Raw genomic sequence first — 18,507 nt, forward strand, 5'->3', positions numbered from 1 at the left:
TGAATTTTTCATTACGCAAGGTCAATAGGTTGAGCACTAAGTACTAGGCCTAACTGCTCAGCCTGACCCGAAGGCTGAGCACTAACTCGTAGATTCTTAACTTTTTCATAATCGTGGCCAAATTTTATCCCAAAAATACTCCGTATCTAATTAATGGAATGTCTCACTAGTAAATTTATTAGCCTTTTGGACTACATTCTATCCTATGGTAGCCTACGTATCAGCTTAAAATATTAAAACCAGACAAAATATAACATGTGGCAAAACGAAACAGGCACACTGATGTTTCAAGAAATGGAGGCGTAGTCTGGCAGCTATAGAAATGGGGCCTGTTTTGGTTTTATGTAGATCGAAGTGAAAATTTCGATTCTCGCCAGTTTGCCCCAATAAATTGTAAAAAAATAATAGCCTGCCTTCTTAGAGATTATAAAGAAAAACTTCAACGTTGGACGCACGGAATAGGGAGCCAATCGAGACTACCTTGACTTTTTAAATGATTCCATATCACAATGGTTCATATTCGCAAAGACACCGATAAACAATAAGCATTCGATGAAAGAATAACTTTTTCGTAACAATTAAGCCAGTATTTACAAGGTTGCAAACTTTTTACACTTCACAAGAGCATTGTCAGCGCATAAAAGAGCTTGCGCGATGCTCTCCGCTACCGCCGTATGAAACACGAAGAATAAGCGCATACAATTTCGTTTGTTTAAACTTAAAAGCATACGGCAATTGCCGCCGCAATCCAAAGGTTTGCTGATTTGGCGACGGCAATGTTTTTGCCGTCGTAGATGGAAGCTAATTTCGAGGGCTGCACGTGCTCAGTTGACCGACTTTGCCGCCTTCTTCGTGCAATTTCGTCTCTGGCAAGCAAATTTTTGCAGTATTTCAGAGTGACATCGCCGATCGCCATTTTGTGAACCAAAACTTTTCACCGGCGAATATTTTCACTAGCCAATCGGACTAGTACTGCAACATTTCTACTAGTCCGCGCAAATTTTCACTAGCCATTGGCTAGCGGACTACCGCTAAGATCGAACCCTGGTTACCATGAGCATGCCTAAATTCTTCCAACTAAACAGTCTTTACGCTGCGAGTCTACCACAAAACGTTAGACGTGCACAATTATTTTGTTTTCCTTTTCATCATTTCAATGATTAATGCTTTATAGTGATAGTAAACAATTTGACAATCTGTTGTTAACGGTTATGTATTTGCAAAGTTGATTTGCTATTCGTACAAAACATGTAAACAACGCAAACTTGAATTTTTCTTCATTGCAATGCCACAATTACAGTGCGAATATTCAGAAATAAAACATGAAAGTTTTTGATTGGAATATAGCTCAATTCAAGCTTCCTCAAATTAGGTTATTTCCAAAGTGTGTTTGTTGTTTTGCTGCAATTATTTAATTGTTTTCAGATGTATACTTGTGATACTTTTTAAGCTGTAATCTTTTAAAAAATATGAATCACCATCCGGGAATTATTGTAAAATTAGAAGATATTGTTGATTTTAGCACAAACGAAAGAACAATCTTTGCTGATAACAAATCGCCTGAATGTTATAAAAGGTTTTCTAGAAAGTCTGCTGTACAAAGTCACAAAGAAATTCATTTTGGTTGTTATGCTTATGAGTGTGATGTATGTAACAAATGTTTCTCAAACCATGGACATCTGAAAGAACATGAAAGGACTCATTCAGGAGCAAACCCATACAAATGTATCATATGTGACAAATGTTTTTCGAAGAGTTCTAATTTGACAAAGCATAAAAGAATTCATCCTGGTGAAAAACCATATGCATGTGATGTTTGCCACAAATGCTTTGTAGAAAGGGGTAATTGTATTTTCTTGTGCACCAATGTATTTTTGAGCATCATGCATGCATTTTCTTGAGCACCAATGTATTTTTCTTGTTTTGCAGGAACTATTTCATTTTTTGTGTTACTTTTTTAGCTGTAATCTTCTAAAAAATATGAATCACCATCCGGGAATTGTTGTAAAGTTAGAAGATATTGTTGATTTTGAAACAAATGAAGGAACAACCTTTACTGACAACAAATCGCCTGAATGTGATAAAAGGTTTTCTAGAAAGACTGCTGTACAAAGTCACAAAGAAATTCATTTTGGTTCCAATGCTTATCAGCATAAAAGAATCCATTTTGGTGAAAAGCCGTACAAATGTGATATTTGCAACAAATGCTTTGGGCAATATGGTGCATTGAAGAATCATGAAAGAACTCATTCTGGTGAAAAACCATACGCATGTGATCATAGGCGCCGACTTTTCAAAAAACCTTGGGGGGCGAGAAAGGTGATGACGTCATAACCGTAACGCTATTTTACTCAATTAAAATAGTCTTTGATTAAGCTTACTGTCTTGTTTATACTGACACCTAGGTCGCAAACCGAATTTATTAAAACCGCTGCTTGAAACGATTAGTTTTACACATGCAGGACGCCTAGACGTAAAAAATTGATATTGTTAGGTCATAATTGGAACAGTTGAAAAACAAGCCGATTAATTTCCTTTTCGTGCGAGGGCATAACAACGATCAAGACAGTGAAGTTATCGAAATAAAACGCAAAAAATCATGATCAGCTATCACTTTTATTAACCTCGTTTTGCTAATTACTTACCTTCAAAGCGTTAACAACGGCGAAGTGTTTTCTCTTGTTTTTAATCGAAAGTCTTTATAGTCGAATACTGTCGGAGTATAGGTCGAGATGTTCGCAAGTGATGTTCACCTCAAAAAGACAGGTTGAACTTATACACGGAACAAGCTGTTTTTTCCAGGCAGTTTACAAAATGAACGCATTTTTGCTGCGGGAAATTGCCGACGTAGATTACGGAAGGTGAAATGGCGTCGGCGGAAGCAAAGTTTTGAATACGTTTATTTGCAGTGATTCAACCTTAATTTTCAATTTTAATGATTTCTTGTCAATTCTAAACTTTATGCACTTGTTGAGCAATATGCAAAGCTCACGAGACAAAACAGCGGAAAGAGCTGTTTTAAGAGATCGATTTTTTTATTTTTGCATGTAAGATATAATCGTTCTTATTACGTAACATTCCATGATCGTTGAAGTCGATGTCAAACCTTAGCGGGCGCATAAAACGATGATGTCAGGTTAGCTGGGTGGTAATAGCGGTAAAAGACGTCGTTAATGCAGGCAATACCTGCAACCAAGCTCATTAAACACCTTTTCTTTTATCGGTTTTCGATTTAATTCTCACACATTGCGAACAAAACAATGCGTTCTGTTCAATCATAATTGATCTCACAGCTTTAAGACCTCGTTGAAAACAGCGCGTCTAATTTAGTTGGTTTACTTAATATTGCCGTGAATAGTTACGTGACTATTCCAACAGCGTAAGTTACACTACGATCTACTTTGAAATTTCCATACCTCATGTCAATCCCAATTCTTAGATGAACCATCGAATGGTAGTGTCGGAATAAGCTATTCGACTTATACACGGGTGAAGGAAATAATACCAATTTTCGGCTCAAAAGTAGGGGTTCGACGTATACGAGATTGACCTATACTCGAGTATAGGCTACACGGTAGTGCAGGAGTGTCATATTTCATATAGATGAGTGTATATTGATGAGTGTATGTGATGTATATATTTTCACAATATTTACATCAATATAGTGCTTATTGAAGCAAAACACGGATGACAGTTTTGAAAATTGCATTTTTTCTTTAAGCTGTATTCACGTAATTGTTCGTTGTGTCGTAGTTTCAACTCGATTAAGTTTGCTAAAATCGATTTCATATTTGAAGTCACAAAAAAATCTAATGGACGCTTGGATAACTCGTGAAATGAGAATAAACATTCAACTTCGCATTCGCTTTTTTGCTACCACGCGTTTTGACTTTGAAGTTGCTCCTAACGCACGGGAAGATAAGCAGTGTGTGACTGTGAACGTGCGCATCTCAGTAATTCACGTTCCAGAGAAAGCCATGCGATCAGCTGCTGTTTTGCAGTCAAGAGCAACGTTAGGCTGTGTTTCGCTTTCGGCATTCTTTAAATCCGTTTAAATGATCTAAATCTTTTTCGCGAAGTATTTTATCTTTGAAACACCACTTGTAATAGACATTTTTGTTGCCCCTCAACCATAAATTTACGGGGGGCGCCGCCCCCCGGCCCCCCCGGAAGTCGGCGCGTATGCATGTGATGTTTGCAACAAATGCTTTGCACATGGTGGTGATTTGAAGAAGCATAAAAGAATTCATTCAGGTGAAAAGCCATACAAATGTGATGTTTGTAACAAATGCTTTGCACATAGCGGTGATTTGAAGAAGCACAAAAGAATTCATTCTGGTGAAAAGCCATACAAATGTGATGTTTGCAACAAATGCTTTGGGCAAAATAGTAATTTGAAGACTCATATTAAAAGAATTCATTCTGGTGAAAAGCCATATGCATGTGATGTTTACCACAAATGCTTTGCTCTAAGCAGTAATTTGAAGCAACATAGAATAATTCATTCTGGTGAAAAGCCATACGAATGTGATGTTTGTACCAAAACCTTTGCACTAAGTGGTGATTTGAAGATGCATAAAAGAATTCATTCTGGTGAAAAGCCATACAAATGTGATATTTGCAACAAATGCTTTGCATGTAGTAGTCATTTGAAGAAGCATAAAAGAGTTCATTCTGGTGAAAAGCCATACAAATGTGATGTTTGTAACAAATGCTTTGGACAAAATGGTAATTTGAAAATTCATAAAATAATTCATTCTGGTGAAAAGCCATATGCATGTGATATTTGCCACAAATGCTTTGCACTAAGCGGTAATTTAAAGCTACATAAAAAAATTCATTCTGGTGAAAAGCCATACGCATGTGATGTTTGTAACAAAACCTTTGCAGTAAGTGGTGATTTGAAGAAGCATAAATTGATTCATTCTGGTGGAAAACCATATAAATGTGATGTTTGCAACAAATGCTTTGGGCGAAATGGTCATTTGAAGAATCATAAGAGAATTCATTCTGGTGAAAAGGCGTACAGCTGCGATTTTTGCCACAAAAGTTTTGCACATAGTGGTAATTTGAAGAATCATAAAAGAATTCATTCTGGTGAAAAGCCATATAAATGCGATGTTTGCAACAAATGCTTTGCACAAAGCGGTAATTTAAAGCAACATAAAAGAATTCATTCTGGTGAAAAGCCATACGAATGTGATGTTTGTAACAAAACCTTTGCACTAAGTGGTGATTTGAAGATGCATAAAAGAATTCATTCTGGTGAAAAGCCATACAAATGTGATATTTGCAACAAATGCTTTGCATGTAGTAGTCATTTGAAGAATCATAAAAGAATTCATTCTGGTGAAAAGCCATACAAATGTGATGTTTGCAACAAATGCTTTGGAGAAAATGGTAATTTGAAAATTCATAAAAGAATTCATTCTGGTGAAAAGCCATATGCATGTGATGTTTGCCACAAATGCTTTGCACTAAACGGTAATTTAAAGCTACATAAAAAAATTCATACTCTTTAAAAGCCATTTTGACACAAAAATTGCAACAAGTGCTTTTCAAAACCTTTAATCTTTTTAAAACCACTGATTAGTTGGTTAGGGTTGCCATGAGCATGCCTAAATTCTTAAACTCATTGCCTTAAGTCAATGCATATTTTGAAAGTAATTTAAGTAAAGGTGTTGAGGATACTAATTAAAATGCATGTGTGATAAACTTTATATAAATCCATCAATTATTCTGTTTCCTATTGATTCTCGTTTCTATGAATTGATAAATTATCGCTTCCATAATAAACTTGATTAAAAGAAATTAATTGCATATATAAATCTTTTAAATGGACTTCCATTCCAGTAGTAAGTGCCTCAGTATAAAATTAATCAACTCGTACGAATTTGATTAATCTTTGAAACAAACTCATCCCTTAGCTATTCATAGGGATGGGCAAAATAGAATAATTAGCTATTCTAGAATATTCTAGAATACTGAAACCGAATATAGAATACAGATATCTATTCTAGAATAATTGACAGTTTTTACCATTGACACATTTTAATGATTTTTATGACTTTACAAAAACAATGAACATCACAAAAATTGCTTATCGCAGTGTAACAAATTTAGGCTTTCTAAATTTTCACCAGTCAAACGAGATCTCAACTTGGTGGCAGTTAAACCTGCACTTGAAAAACATCTCTCTGAAGAAGCAGATGTAGTAGGTACACAAAAATATTTTGAAACTAACTGATAGAAACAAGAAAATTGGTTTTTGTTTTGCTTTCCATCAAACAAGGGCGTTTTGAAGAGATGTAGTGGATGCTTCAACAACGCGAGATATAGGCTATAGGTATCTATTTCTGAAGCAGGGGAAGCCAAATTTGCTGACTCATCTTCACTACTGCAAGCAGCATCTTCAAGAAGAATCCCACAGCTCAACAAGTCGTCCATGTCACTGTACTGGCATAACGGTAGTACAGGCCCGTAGCCAGCCGGGGGCCTCGCCCCCCCCCCTAAAAAAATGTTGCCCCCCTGGCAAAATCCCAACATTCTCGAGCAACAGCTACAATTATAATGATTTTGCCTAATGAAATGTTTTCGGCCCCCCTAAAAAAAGTTGCCCCCCCCTTGCTCTGCAGTAGTACAGTAAAAGCTAAGAAAACAAAGCCAACTACCCGTACGTACTTCTACGGGGAGGGTCGCTTATTCGCACACCCTGTGGTCGACGTTGCCCTGCATATGAGAGTGGGAGCTCACGATGCTGGATCCCCAGCGAAGGCAAGTCGACCGTTCTATTCTACCAGAAACAACTTAGGTTTGTGGTACCGAAATAGAGAAAAATCCTGAAAGCGGGTTAAGCTGTTTCGTGCCACACTTCCGCAAGACTGTGAGGACTACAAAGCGCTACAAAACTACAAGATCTCTTTAATGCGAACAATAAAACTTGTGCGTTTTTCCGACGCCGCATCGCACTGAATCGATAAACAATTCTACTTTCGCTGCAGCGAATTCGTACGAATCAAACGGACTAGTACGAAGTAGATCGTTAAAGCGGTTTCAATTATCCGATTTCATATGCATTTTGAAACCGGGTAGACTCTACAACCGGTTATTCTATATTCGGTATTCTATTTTGCCCATCCCTAGCTATTCATTCAGCACATGTTTTGAAGTTGTGAGTTAGTAACTATCACAACAATAACATTCAAAGTAAAGTGCAGTGCCAGCAACATTTTATGGCCATGCTTAGGGTCGTGTGAGCACCATCTCGGGCCACTTTGTAAAATCCAATAGTGGGTCCTTAGTGGTTTAGTGACTTTGTCTGAAATGTGTTCTTGAACCCAGAATGGCCCGTTTCGGCTAGTTCGATTGGGCTAGGCCGATTGGGCTAGTTCCCTATTTGGCTGCAGTCTATATCGGTTAATTCGTATTCAGCAATTTTTTGAAAATCAAACGATAATCCTTCTGTAATCCAACAAAATCCTTCTGTAAATTCAATGATGTCTTCTGTTTATTTAGAGAATTTTGTATTTACAAGAAAAACAAGTTGAAATGAAATTTAGCAAAAAATGGTTGAACTATTAAATTGAACTCAATTTATTTTTGAACTGTTAATGTTTGCTCAGATAAAATTGACATGCATCCTGCGTCGCCGTCTGCATGTAAACTTTGATTTTAGAATATATCATATGCATATATATTAAAATCCTCAACTATTACAAAATTCTAAACCCAACGACGCCTTTTGTTTATTTAGAGATTTTGTATTTTATTCCACATTTATCGTTTCTTTTGCCTTTGAGTGCCTTCCCAGACGGCAAAATCCGTCATTTTTACAACGATTCAACGTCTGCAGAACAAAAGCCGTGCGATAAATTAAAGCCTTTGGTTGCGTCATAATGAATTGTGTAATTACCACTCCCAATTACACGCGCCGGTATTTAAAAGAGAATAGCGGAGAAAAAAGTGTAAAGTTGTTTACCACAGAAATGCATGTCACCGCACAATAACGAAATTCTGGAAAACCTTTTCGAATGCGTTGATTAATGATTTTAATTGGGAAAGAAAGCCAGAAGTAGACATTTTTTTATTCAGGTTAAAGTGAAACCACTCTACGTTGGACTAAAGCGCAAAGTAACTATCAAGTTGCCTTGCAAAGCGGAAGATCAAAGTTTGCAATACCGGTCGTAAAGTTGATTTTTTCCCAAATATTAGGTTGTTGAAATCAATGCTTAATTACTCATAAGTCGTAACTTTCACGTAATGTATATAGGCCTAATTTTTTTTTGTAGTCAGAGTGTAAAGATGGAGGTTTGATATTATCGAATTGAATCGCCAGTTAGTACTCTAAATTGATGGACCACGTATTATCATAAAAAACTGTCGTTCGCTCATTTGCTAGTTTGACTATAAAGTAAAGGTGAGTCCCATACTTGATCCAAGCATCGGGGAACGAGATGATAAGGTTCTCATTATACTAAGCCTTCGGCACTAACGAGAGTAGGGTGGCCAGTTCCTTTCTCTCGGCCGCCTTTACTTCAGCAACTACGCCCACCGAATTTATTACACCCTGGGTAGAAGTGAGCGGTGTTTTTCAACAACTAGCTTAAGCCGTGAGTCGAACCAGGATTGCATGATTGGAAAGCGAGCGCCTTATCCGCTGTGCCATCCCATTAGTTTGACTATACTGTTATGATAATATATGACTTTGTTTTAGAGCATCAAATTTATGCTATTTCCGTAATTAATAACTCGTATGTAAGTTTTTACATGTATTTTGAACAATAACTCGCTCGAACAACTAACAAAACACTTCTATTTATATATCTCATTAACCTCTATTGTTAATAATGAAAAATGATGTTTTGATGTAAAAAACATATTTTGAACTAACCCAGACAACAAAATTCGTCATTTTTAATTTTTAAAAATGACGGATTTTGCCGTCTGGGAAGGCACTCAAAGGTAAACACTGGATAAAATGGAAGAATGCATAAGAAACGATATTGTAGAATAAAATACAAAATTCTCTAAGTACACAGAAGAATCGGACATACTCTGTTATCATTTTTAATGTAAAAATTCCTTTTGTGGTCCCTTTGTTTTGAACAATTCCAAACTGTGCTGTTGAAATTTCCGATTTTAGTTTTGGTCTCAATCTCATCATCATGATTCGGAGTAAGATCTTTGTTAAATGATTCACAAGGCTAATTGTTCTGTGGAGTGAGCATTCTGTTGCTCCGGTTTTCTTTGGTAAAGTTATGAATATGGAACGTACCATATCATGAGAGATGTTTCCAGTGTCATAAATATGATTTAAGATCTCAGTGGTTAGGTGTAAACCCCACTCATCTAAAGCTTCGATTATTTCAAATATAAAAGAAAATATATTGTGGAATAAAATACAACATTCTCTAAATAAACAGAAGGCGTCGTTGTCGATTTTATGTGAGCAAACAGTTCAATTTAATAGTTCAAACATTTTTCGCTAAATTTCATTTCAATTTGTTTTTTTTTGTCGGAATGCAAAAGAAACCATATTGTGGAATAAAATACAAAATTCTCTAAATAAACAGAAGGCGTCGTTGGATTTACAGAAGCATTTTGTTAGATTTCAGAAGGATTATCGTTTGATTTTCAAAAAATTGCCGAATAGGGAACTAACTGATAAAGACTGTAGCCAAATAGGGAACTAGCCCAATCGGACTAGCCGAATCGGGCTGTAGCCGAAAAGGAAAATAGCCGAATCGGACTAGCCGAATCGGACTAGCCCAATCGGACTAGCCGAATAGTAGCAGACCCTCTTGAACCATGGGTTTGTAAATTCTGATAAAAAACATTAGACTTTGACTCCACAATCTTTCAGGACTCCACATCGTCTTTGACTCCATCACAATGCATAGAGCTATGGAGTTTAACTAAAAAAAAGTAGAAAACTTATGTTTGTTGTGAGCATGCTTAAATTCTTCCAACTAAACAGCCTTTACACTACGAGTCTGCCACAAAAAGTTAGACGTGCACAAATATTTTGTTTTCATTTTCATCGTTTCAATGATTAATGGTGATAGTAGATAATTTGACAATATGTTGAAATAATGTTTGTATATTGGCAACTTATTTGATTTGCTGTTGGTACAGAACATGCAGTTGATAGAAAAAAATGCAAGCTTGAATTTTTCTTTATTGCAAAACCACCATTACAGTGCGGATATTCAGAAATAAAAGTATGGAAGTTATTGATTGGAATATAGCTTCCTCAATTTAGGTTAAAACTTCCAATGTATATATGTTTGTTGTTTTGCTGGAACCATTCAATTGTTTTCAGGTGTATTCTTGTGGTACTCTTTAAGCTGTAACCTTTTAAAAAATATGAATCACCATCCGGCAATTGTTGTAAAATTAGAAGATATTGTTGATTTTGTATCAAATGCTGATAACAAATTGCCTGAATGTGATAAAAGATTTTCTAGAAAGAGTGCTGTACAAGGTCACAAAGAAATTCATTTTGGTTACAATGCTTATGAATGTGATGGATGTACAATTGTACATGTAACAATGGCTTCTCAAAATCTGGACATTTAAAAGATCATGGAAGAACTCATTCTGAAGCAAAGTCATACAAATGTACCACATGTGACAAATGTTTTTCAAAAAGTTCTAATTTGGCGAAGCGTAAAATAACTCATTCTGGTGAAAAGCTGTACAAATGTAATGATTGCAACAAATGCTTTGCATGTACTAGTCATTTGAAGATCCATATAAGAATTCATTCCGGTGAAAAGCCATACAACTGCGATGTTTGCCGCAAATGCTTTGCATATAGTGGTAATTTGAAGAAGCATAAAAGAATTGATTCTGGTGAAAAGCCATATATACAAATGTAATATTTGCAACAAATGCTTTGCATGTGTAGTAGTCATTTGAATAGGCATAAAATAATTCATTCTGGTGAAAAGCCACACAAACGCGATGTTTGTCACAAATGCTTTGCACATAGTGGTATATTGAAGAAGCATGAAAGAATTCATTCTGGTGAAAAGCCATACAAATGTGATTTCTGTAACAAATGCTTTGCACAAAGTGGTGATTTGAAGAAGCACAAAAGAATTCATTCTGGTGAAAAACCATATAAAAGTGATGTTTGCAAGAAAAGCTTAAAAAAAATTAGGTTATTTCCAATCTATGCTTGCTGTTTTGCTGGAACTATTTAATTGTTTTCAGATGTATACAATACTTGTGATACGGTACTTTTTAAGCTGTAACCTTTTAAAAATATGAATCACCATCCGGAAATTGTTGTAAAATTAGAAGATATTGTTGATTTTGAAACAAATGAAGGAACACTCTTTGCTGACAACAAATTGCCTGAATGTGATAAAAGGTTTTCTAGAAAGTCTGCTGTACAAAGTCACAAAGTAATTCATTTCGGTTTTAATGCTTATGATTGTGATGAATGTAACAAATAGCCATAGACATCTGAAAGAACATGAAAGAACTCATTCAGAAGCAAAGCCATACAAATGTACCATATGTGACAAATGTTTTTCAAAGAGTTCTTATTTATAAAAGCATAAAAGAATTCATTTTGGTGAAAAGCCATACAAATGTGATGTTTGCAAAAAAAGCTTTGCACAAAGTGGTGATTTGAAGAAGTGTAAAAGAGTTCGTTCTGGTGAAAAGCCGTATACATGTGATGTTTGCAGCAAATGCTTTGCACGAAGTGATGGTTTGAAGAGGCATAAAAGAGTCCATTCTGGTGAAAAACCATATAAATTTGGAGCCTAACTAATTTCTCCACCAAATTTGGAGCTCCACCACTGGAGCCTAACCATCTTCTCCACCACAAGATGTCTGCTCTCCCAAACGAGCACCCCCATCGACTGAAATCAAGACACCCATTCGTGCCAGCCGCTCAACTTCTTATCAACGAAGCTGATGTGCAATACATCTCTGCGGCTGCTTGGGCGGACTATAAATGGAGTTCTGAATGGAAGTCAACAGCCACCAGACTCTATTCGTTCATCCCCGACGCCGACACATGCCCCATCGGCCTAACTCTGCCAAGACAGGCATCGGTGTGTCTCAACCGTCTCCATACAGGCGTCGGGCTTTTCCGCTCAACCATGCACCAATCGGGAATGGCCTCTTCCTCCTCCTATGAATGTGGTGCCGAGGAACAGACCTCAGACCACATCATCAATGACTGTTCCATCTTCAAGCCACCTAACGGAGTGGAAGGTCTGCATGTCATGGATGATGAAACCAAAGACTGGCTGCTCTCTAGTAGCCTTCCAGTGTAGTCGGAATGGCCCGTTTCGGTGAGTCCGATTCGGTGAGTCCGATCCCTTAACGGGGGATTTTTTCAATTTTTTTTTTTAATTATCGGGTACCGTGGCTTCATTATCATTGCCGTTTTAGGGTTAGGGGTTAAGGTTAGAGGTTAGGAACTCACCGAATCAGACTCACCGAATAGTAGCAGACCCCAGTGTAGTCCGGGAACATCGTGAATCTGGGGTGGTAAAAGGATAAACCCTCGGCTCCAGAGGCTCACACGACGACGACGACGACCATATAAATGTGATGTTTGCAACAAGTTTTTGCACAATGCTGTTATTTAAAGCAACATAAAAAAAATTCATAGGCTACTCCAGGCCTCGAAATTCGTTTTTTCTGACGGCGGACAAACGTGTCCGGTCTGAGCAGCTATCTCGGCAGACAAACTAAGTTTCACGGCGGACACACCAGTTTTAGCGTCGATCGTCATGCTTAACACTTTATCTTGATAATTCTTCGCCATTTGAGAACTATAGCTGCGGATTAGAAGGCTTTAATTTCAGCGAAGTCATTCTGAAAGGCTTTCACCAGACCAACGACGAGCGCTTGAAGAGTCAAAGCGCCGTGTAGCTGCTTCATACGCCGCATAACTGATTAACTTCCACCGAACGAGGTTGTGTGACTTCTTGCGTCACAATGCTCTGGGCACGAGTGGGAAAATTTCTGCACTAACTCTACTATTTTCTGCTGTGCAAAGTTTCACAAGGCTTTTTCCGTCAGGTTTATTTTTGCGTGTCAAGTGAGCAAAAGTGAATTTTCCCAGGGCCTTTTCTTAATGTAATACCCAAACTTAACAAATTTTGCTGCATCTTGCTGTAATAGCCTACTCGTATAATCTAATTTTGTATCCAACTTTGCCTTATCAATATTATTCGGAGATCAAAGCCAGACATTGTGACGTAAGACTTGAACTAAGTTGCGCGTGCTTAGTGTGGAAGTACTGGTACTCCCATCTATTCTTAGCGAAGAATTCACCTTTGTTACGCTGGTTCAATGTCAGGAAGAAGAAAAATGTCATCAATAGCTGAAGCAACATAAAAACCGAAAGTTTTCCTGCTTGAATGGAAGCTAAGGGATACAGCATTCACATTTTCCAGATGCGCGCTAGAATGCGCGGGAAATTGTATTTTTGCAACACTTGTTAATCGTGCTATGCAATGACAATTTGTATCGCTCCTGTGTTATTTCTCGGCGGACAAATATGACCGATCTAGATGGTACTTCCCGCGGACATCACATGCTGTGACGGCGGACATGTCCGCGGTGTCCGCCGTGAATTTCGAGGCCTGCTACTCTTTAAAAGCCATTTTGACACAGAAATTGCATCAAGTTCTTTTCAAAACCTTTAGTCTTTTCAAAACCACTGATTATTATAGTTGGTTATGTTTGTGTGCTGTTTACAGTTGCCAAAAGTTGAAAAATTGTAATGTTGTATTGTTCTGTCACAGAATATTTCTAAAGCAATTTACAGTAACTGTTGGCATTGAGGGTAGTAATCAAAGTGTATATGTGGTATAATTTTTTAAAGCTATGCTGTAGTAAGAATGATATCTACTTACAAAGCCATACTTGTGTGGTAAAAGCTGTGCAATATACCCTTAGATCAATTTTGGTACCCTACTCTCTATTTCTTCAATGCAGAATATCTGTATTTTCGTACGCTTTTTCGCATGCAAGTTTGCGTGTCTAAATTCTTCTGTCTAAACAGTCTTTACGCTGCGAGTCTACCACAAAACGTTAGACATGCAAAATTATTTTGTTTTCATTTTGATCATTTCAATGATTAATGCTTTATAGTGATAGTAGACAATTCGACACATGGCCCAATGTCCCCCATAAATGTATGGTTGAAGGGCAACAAAAATGGCTATTACAAGTGGTGTTTCAGAGATAAATAACTTTGCGAAAGAGATTTGAATCATTTAAACAGACTTAAAGAATGCCGAAAGTGAAAAACAGCCTACGTTGCTCTTGCCCGTAAAACAGCAGCTGATTGCATGGCTTTTTCTGGAACGTGATGGTGAATTACTACTGAGATGCGCATTGCGCAGGGCATGCATGCTCACAGTCATACACTGCTTATCTTCCTGCGCACGTGAGGAACAACTTCAAAGTCAAAATGCATGGTTGCGAAAAAGCGAATGCGAGTTTGAATGTTTATTCTCATTTCACGAGTTATCCAAACGTCTGTTGGATTTTTTGTGACTTCAAACATGAAATCGATTTTAGCATTGAAAGTTTATTTATCGAGTTGAAAGTAGCCTACGACACAACGAACAATTACGTGAATGCAGCTTAAAGAAAAAATGCATTTTTCAAAACTGTCATTTGTGTTTTGCTTTAATTAGGACTGTATTGATGTATATTAGGGTGGCTCATTTTCCTTGATATTCTTTAAAATGTTTGTCTGTTTGGAATAATGTTCCATTTTGCTTACTGATATTTGCAAACCAAAAATTTTGTTGGGTTTTGACCTTTGACCCTGGTTCACCCAAGGAGAATTCTGAATTTTTCCATAGAATTAGTAAATTTTGAAGTGGTTTAGCAGTATCTGATCGGGGGATTTCCCAAAATTTGATCACGTGATTTTGACGTCACTTCCTCTGTTAACTTCCACATGGAATATCTTCACCCTGCTCCAAGTCTAAGAGTCATTAATAGTGCATGCTTTTAGTGTCATTTTAGTTGATTTTACAGCTTTTTTTGCCGTCAGTGAATCTAATCGATAAAGATCATCAAACGATTCAAGAAACTGAAAGCAGTAGATATTGTATTCACTACACTGGGATGGAAAAATGCTGCAGAGCATACAACATGTAGGCACTGGCACACCCCAAGAAGTCATTGCCATTCTCTTGAGTGCAACGCATCAAAACAGCGCAATTTTGCTTAACATTCAAAAAGTAGGTAATGGTCATAGCACAGCTGCAGAGCTAACTGAGATGATTTTGGACACTTTGGACAAGTTTAATATTGATAGACATGTAATCATCGGTCTGGTGTTTGATACAACATCAGTTACACAGGAATTCATAAAGGAGTAAACTGTTTCCCTAGAGAAAAGGCACTTGGAAGTAGTCTATTGCAACTACTAACCCAAACCCTAGCTTGTCGACTTCATGTGCTGGAACTTTTGTGTGGAGCAGCTGCTGCTTTGGTGTATAGCACCACAAAATCACCAAATGAGGCAGCATTTAAAGTTCTTCTTGACCGCTGGCCTTCCCTTGACAAACAGGACTTCTATGTGTGTGAAGTAAAATGGGGAAGGAAAAAAATACATGTGAAAACACCAGTTCTTTTTGTCAAGCTGCATTACTTGATGCTTCTAAAAAAGATTATCAATAAATTTTGAAGCTGACTTTCACCTTTCTTGGTAAGTATCATGTTTTACTTTGTAGCCTCAACATTATTGCGGAAATATCACATTTCTGTTGTAATTAGCTTACGGATGATAATTGGTATTGCTGGAGGAATGTTACCAGAAGGAATGGTAGTTAGAATAAAGTCACCTGGTGCAAAGCATCAATCATCATGCACGCTGGATGGCGAAAGAAGCAGTTGAAAGAAGATATTCCACAGTCTCAACTGATGAAAATTATGGACCTTGCAAAGGTTCTATGCCTGTTCTATGTCAAGGCATGGTCAAGAGCAGCTTTACCCTTTCAAGCTACTGTCGAGAATTTGAATTTATACAAAATATTGCTTACCAATGTAAAAGAACATAAATCCGGGAGATTTCTACAATTCTGCCAATCCATGGCTAGCAAATTCGAAACCGCTTTTGGTATATGACAGAGCGTTTGGTCATCGTTTCTCTTTTCAGTAACGCTGGGGTGCAACAAAAGCAAAGTATGGCTAGGACCATCAAGAGATACAGCAAATAATCTTCGTTGAAAAGTGCTGAGCAGCAGATGCCTGCCATTATATTTTCCACCCAGCTGAAAGACTTATTTAGCCTACAGTCTCGGTCATAGGCGCCGACTTTTAAAAAAACCTTGGGGAGCGAGAAAGGTGATGACGTCATAACCATAACGCTATTTTACTCGAAATAGTCTTTGATTAAGCTTACTGTCTATTTTATATTGACACCTAGGTCGCAAACCAAATTTATTAGAACCGCTGCTTGAAACGATTAGTTTTACGCATGCAGTACGCCTAGTCGTAAAAATTTTGATATTGTTAGCTCATAATTGGAGCAGTTGGAAAACAACCAGATTCATTTCCTTTTTGTGCAAGTGAATAACAACAATCAAGACAGTGAAGTTATCGAAATAAAACGCAAAAAAGTTATGATCTCCAGCAGAGTGGAAACCCTCTATCAGTTTTATTAATCTCGTTTCGCTCGTTTTTCTAATTAATTACCTTCAAAGCGTTAACAACTGTTTTTTATCGAAAGTCTTTATAGTCTGTTATCGAATACCGTTATACTCGAGCATAAGTCAAGATGTTCGCAAGTAGTTTTCACCTCAAAAAGACAGGTTCAACTTGTACACGGGACAAGCTGTTGTCTCCAGCTCGGCAATTTTCAAAATGAACGCATTTTTGCTGCAGCAAAATCAATGCCAACAGTTTTGAATACGATTATTTGCAGTGATGCAAACTTAATTTTCAAATTTAATGATTTCTTGTCAATTCTAAACTTTATGCACTTGTTGAGCAATATGCAAAGCTCACGAGACAAAACAGCAGAAAGAGCTGTTTTAAGAGATCAATTTTTTTATTTTTGCTTGTACGATATAATCGTTGTTATTGCGTAACATTCCCATGATCGTTGAAGTCGATGTCAAACCTTAGCGGCCGCATAAAGCAATGATGTCAGGTTGGCTAGGTGATTATAGCGGTAAGAGACGTCGTTGATGCAGGCAATATCTACGACCAAAACCATTAAACACCTTTTCTTTTGTCGGTTTTCGATTTAATTCTCACACATTGCGAACAAAACAATGTGTTCTGTTGAATCATAATTGATCTCACAGCGGGAAGACCTCGTTGAAAATAGCGCGTCTAATTTAGCTGGTTTACTCAATATTGCCGTGAATAGTACGTGACAATTCCAGCAGCGTAAGTTACTCTACGATCTACTTTGAAATTTCCTCACCATATGTCAATGCCAATACTTAGATGAACCATCGAATGGTAGTGTCGGGATACGCTATCCGACTTATACACGGGAGAAGAAAATATCATCGAATTTCAGCTCAAAAGTAGGAGTTCGACTTACACACGAGATCGACCTTTGCTCGAGTATATACGGTAGTGCAGAAGTGTATATTGATGAGTGTGTGAAATGTATATATTTTCACAATATATGCATCAATACAGTGCTTATTGAAGCAAAACACGGATGACAGTTTTAAAAAATGCATTGTTTCTTCAAGCTGTATTCACTTAATTGTTCGTTGTGTCGATGTTTCAACTCGATAAAATATGCTAAAATCGATTTCATGTTTGAAGTCACAAAAAATCTAACAGACGTTTGGATAACTCGTGAAATGAGAATAAATATTCAACCTCGCATTCGCTTTTTCGCTATCACGCGTTTTGATGTTGAAGTTGCTCCTCACGCGCGGGAAGATGAGCAGTGTGTGACTGTGAGCATGCGTGCCGTGCGCATCGCAGTAGTAATTCACGTTCCAGAGAAAGCCATGCGATCAGTTGCTGTTTCGCGAGCAAAAGCAACGTAGGCTGCTTTTCGCTTTCGGCATTCTGTCCGTTTAAATGATCTAAATCTCTTTCCGAAGTATTTTATTTTTGAAACACCGCTTTGTAAAGCCATTTTGTTGCCCCTCAACCATAAGTTTATTGGGGTCGCCGGCCCCCCCGGAAGTTGGCGCGTATGGTCTCGGTTGCTTTTCAACGTTATTAATGAGGAGTCTGTCTTTCTGTCCAAACGGTCTTTTCTCTGAGAAAAAGAGATTAGAAAGGATTAAAGCCACACCAAAGGATGACTTTCTCAAGGTTGTGAATGACTCTTCAGAACGAGCTCTTGAGCTTGTCCAGGGGCACCGGAACGATTTTTGACTGGGGGGCAGGATTATGACAAAAGGGAACTTTTGTTGCTGAAAGGCCAATTTTTTTTTAAAGTTTTAAGATAATGTATAGCGATATAATGCTCATCTATCAGCTCATAATCGAGTAATGATACAATAAGTGTCCGGTATACAAAGTCAGGCATGG

General features: G+C 37.5%; 1 protein-coding gene across 1 annotated transcript; it reads left to right on the forward strand.

Moving 5' to 3' along the window:
- Window positions 1–1,980: 1,980 nt before the first annotated feature.
- Window positions 1,981–5,724, forward strand: LOC145775180 (uncharacterized). The gene is made up of 3 exons (XM_082586419.1): window positions 1,981–2,254; window positions 4,255–4,700; window positions 4,770–5,724. The coding sequence occupies exons 1-3, from the start codon at window positions 1,981–1,983 to the stop codon at window positions 5,520–5,522; spliced, it is 1,473 nt and encodes a 490-aa protein (XP_082442545.1). The 3' UTR covers window positions 5,523–5,724.
- The last annotated feature ends 12,783 nt before the right edge of the window (window positions 5,725–18,507 follow it).

Source organism: Aplidium turbinatum, chromosome 1, assembly GCF_918807975.1.
Source record: "Aplidium turbinatum chromosome 1, kaAplTurb1.1, whole genome shotgun sequence".
NCBI classification, from domain to species: Eukaryota; Metazoa; Chordata; class Ascidiacea; order Aplousobranchia; family Polyclinidae; genus Aplidium; species Aplidium turbinatum.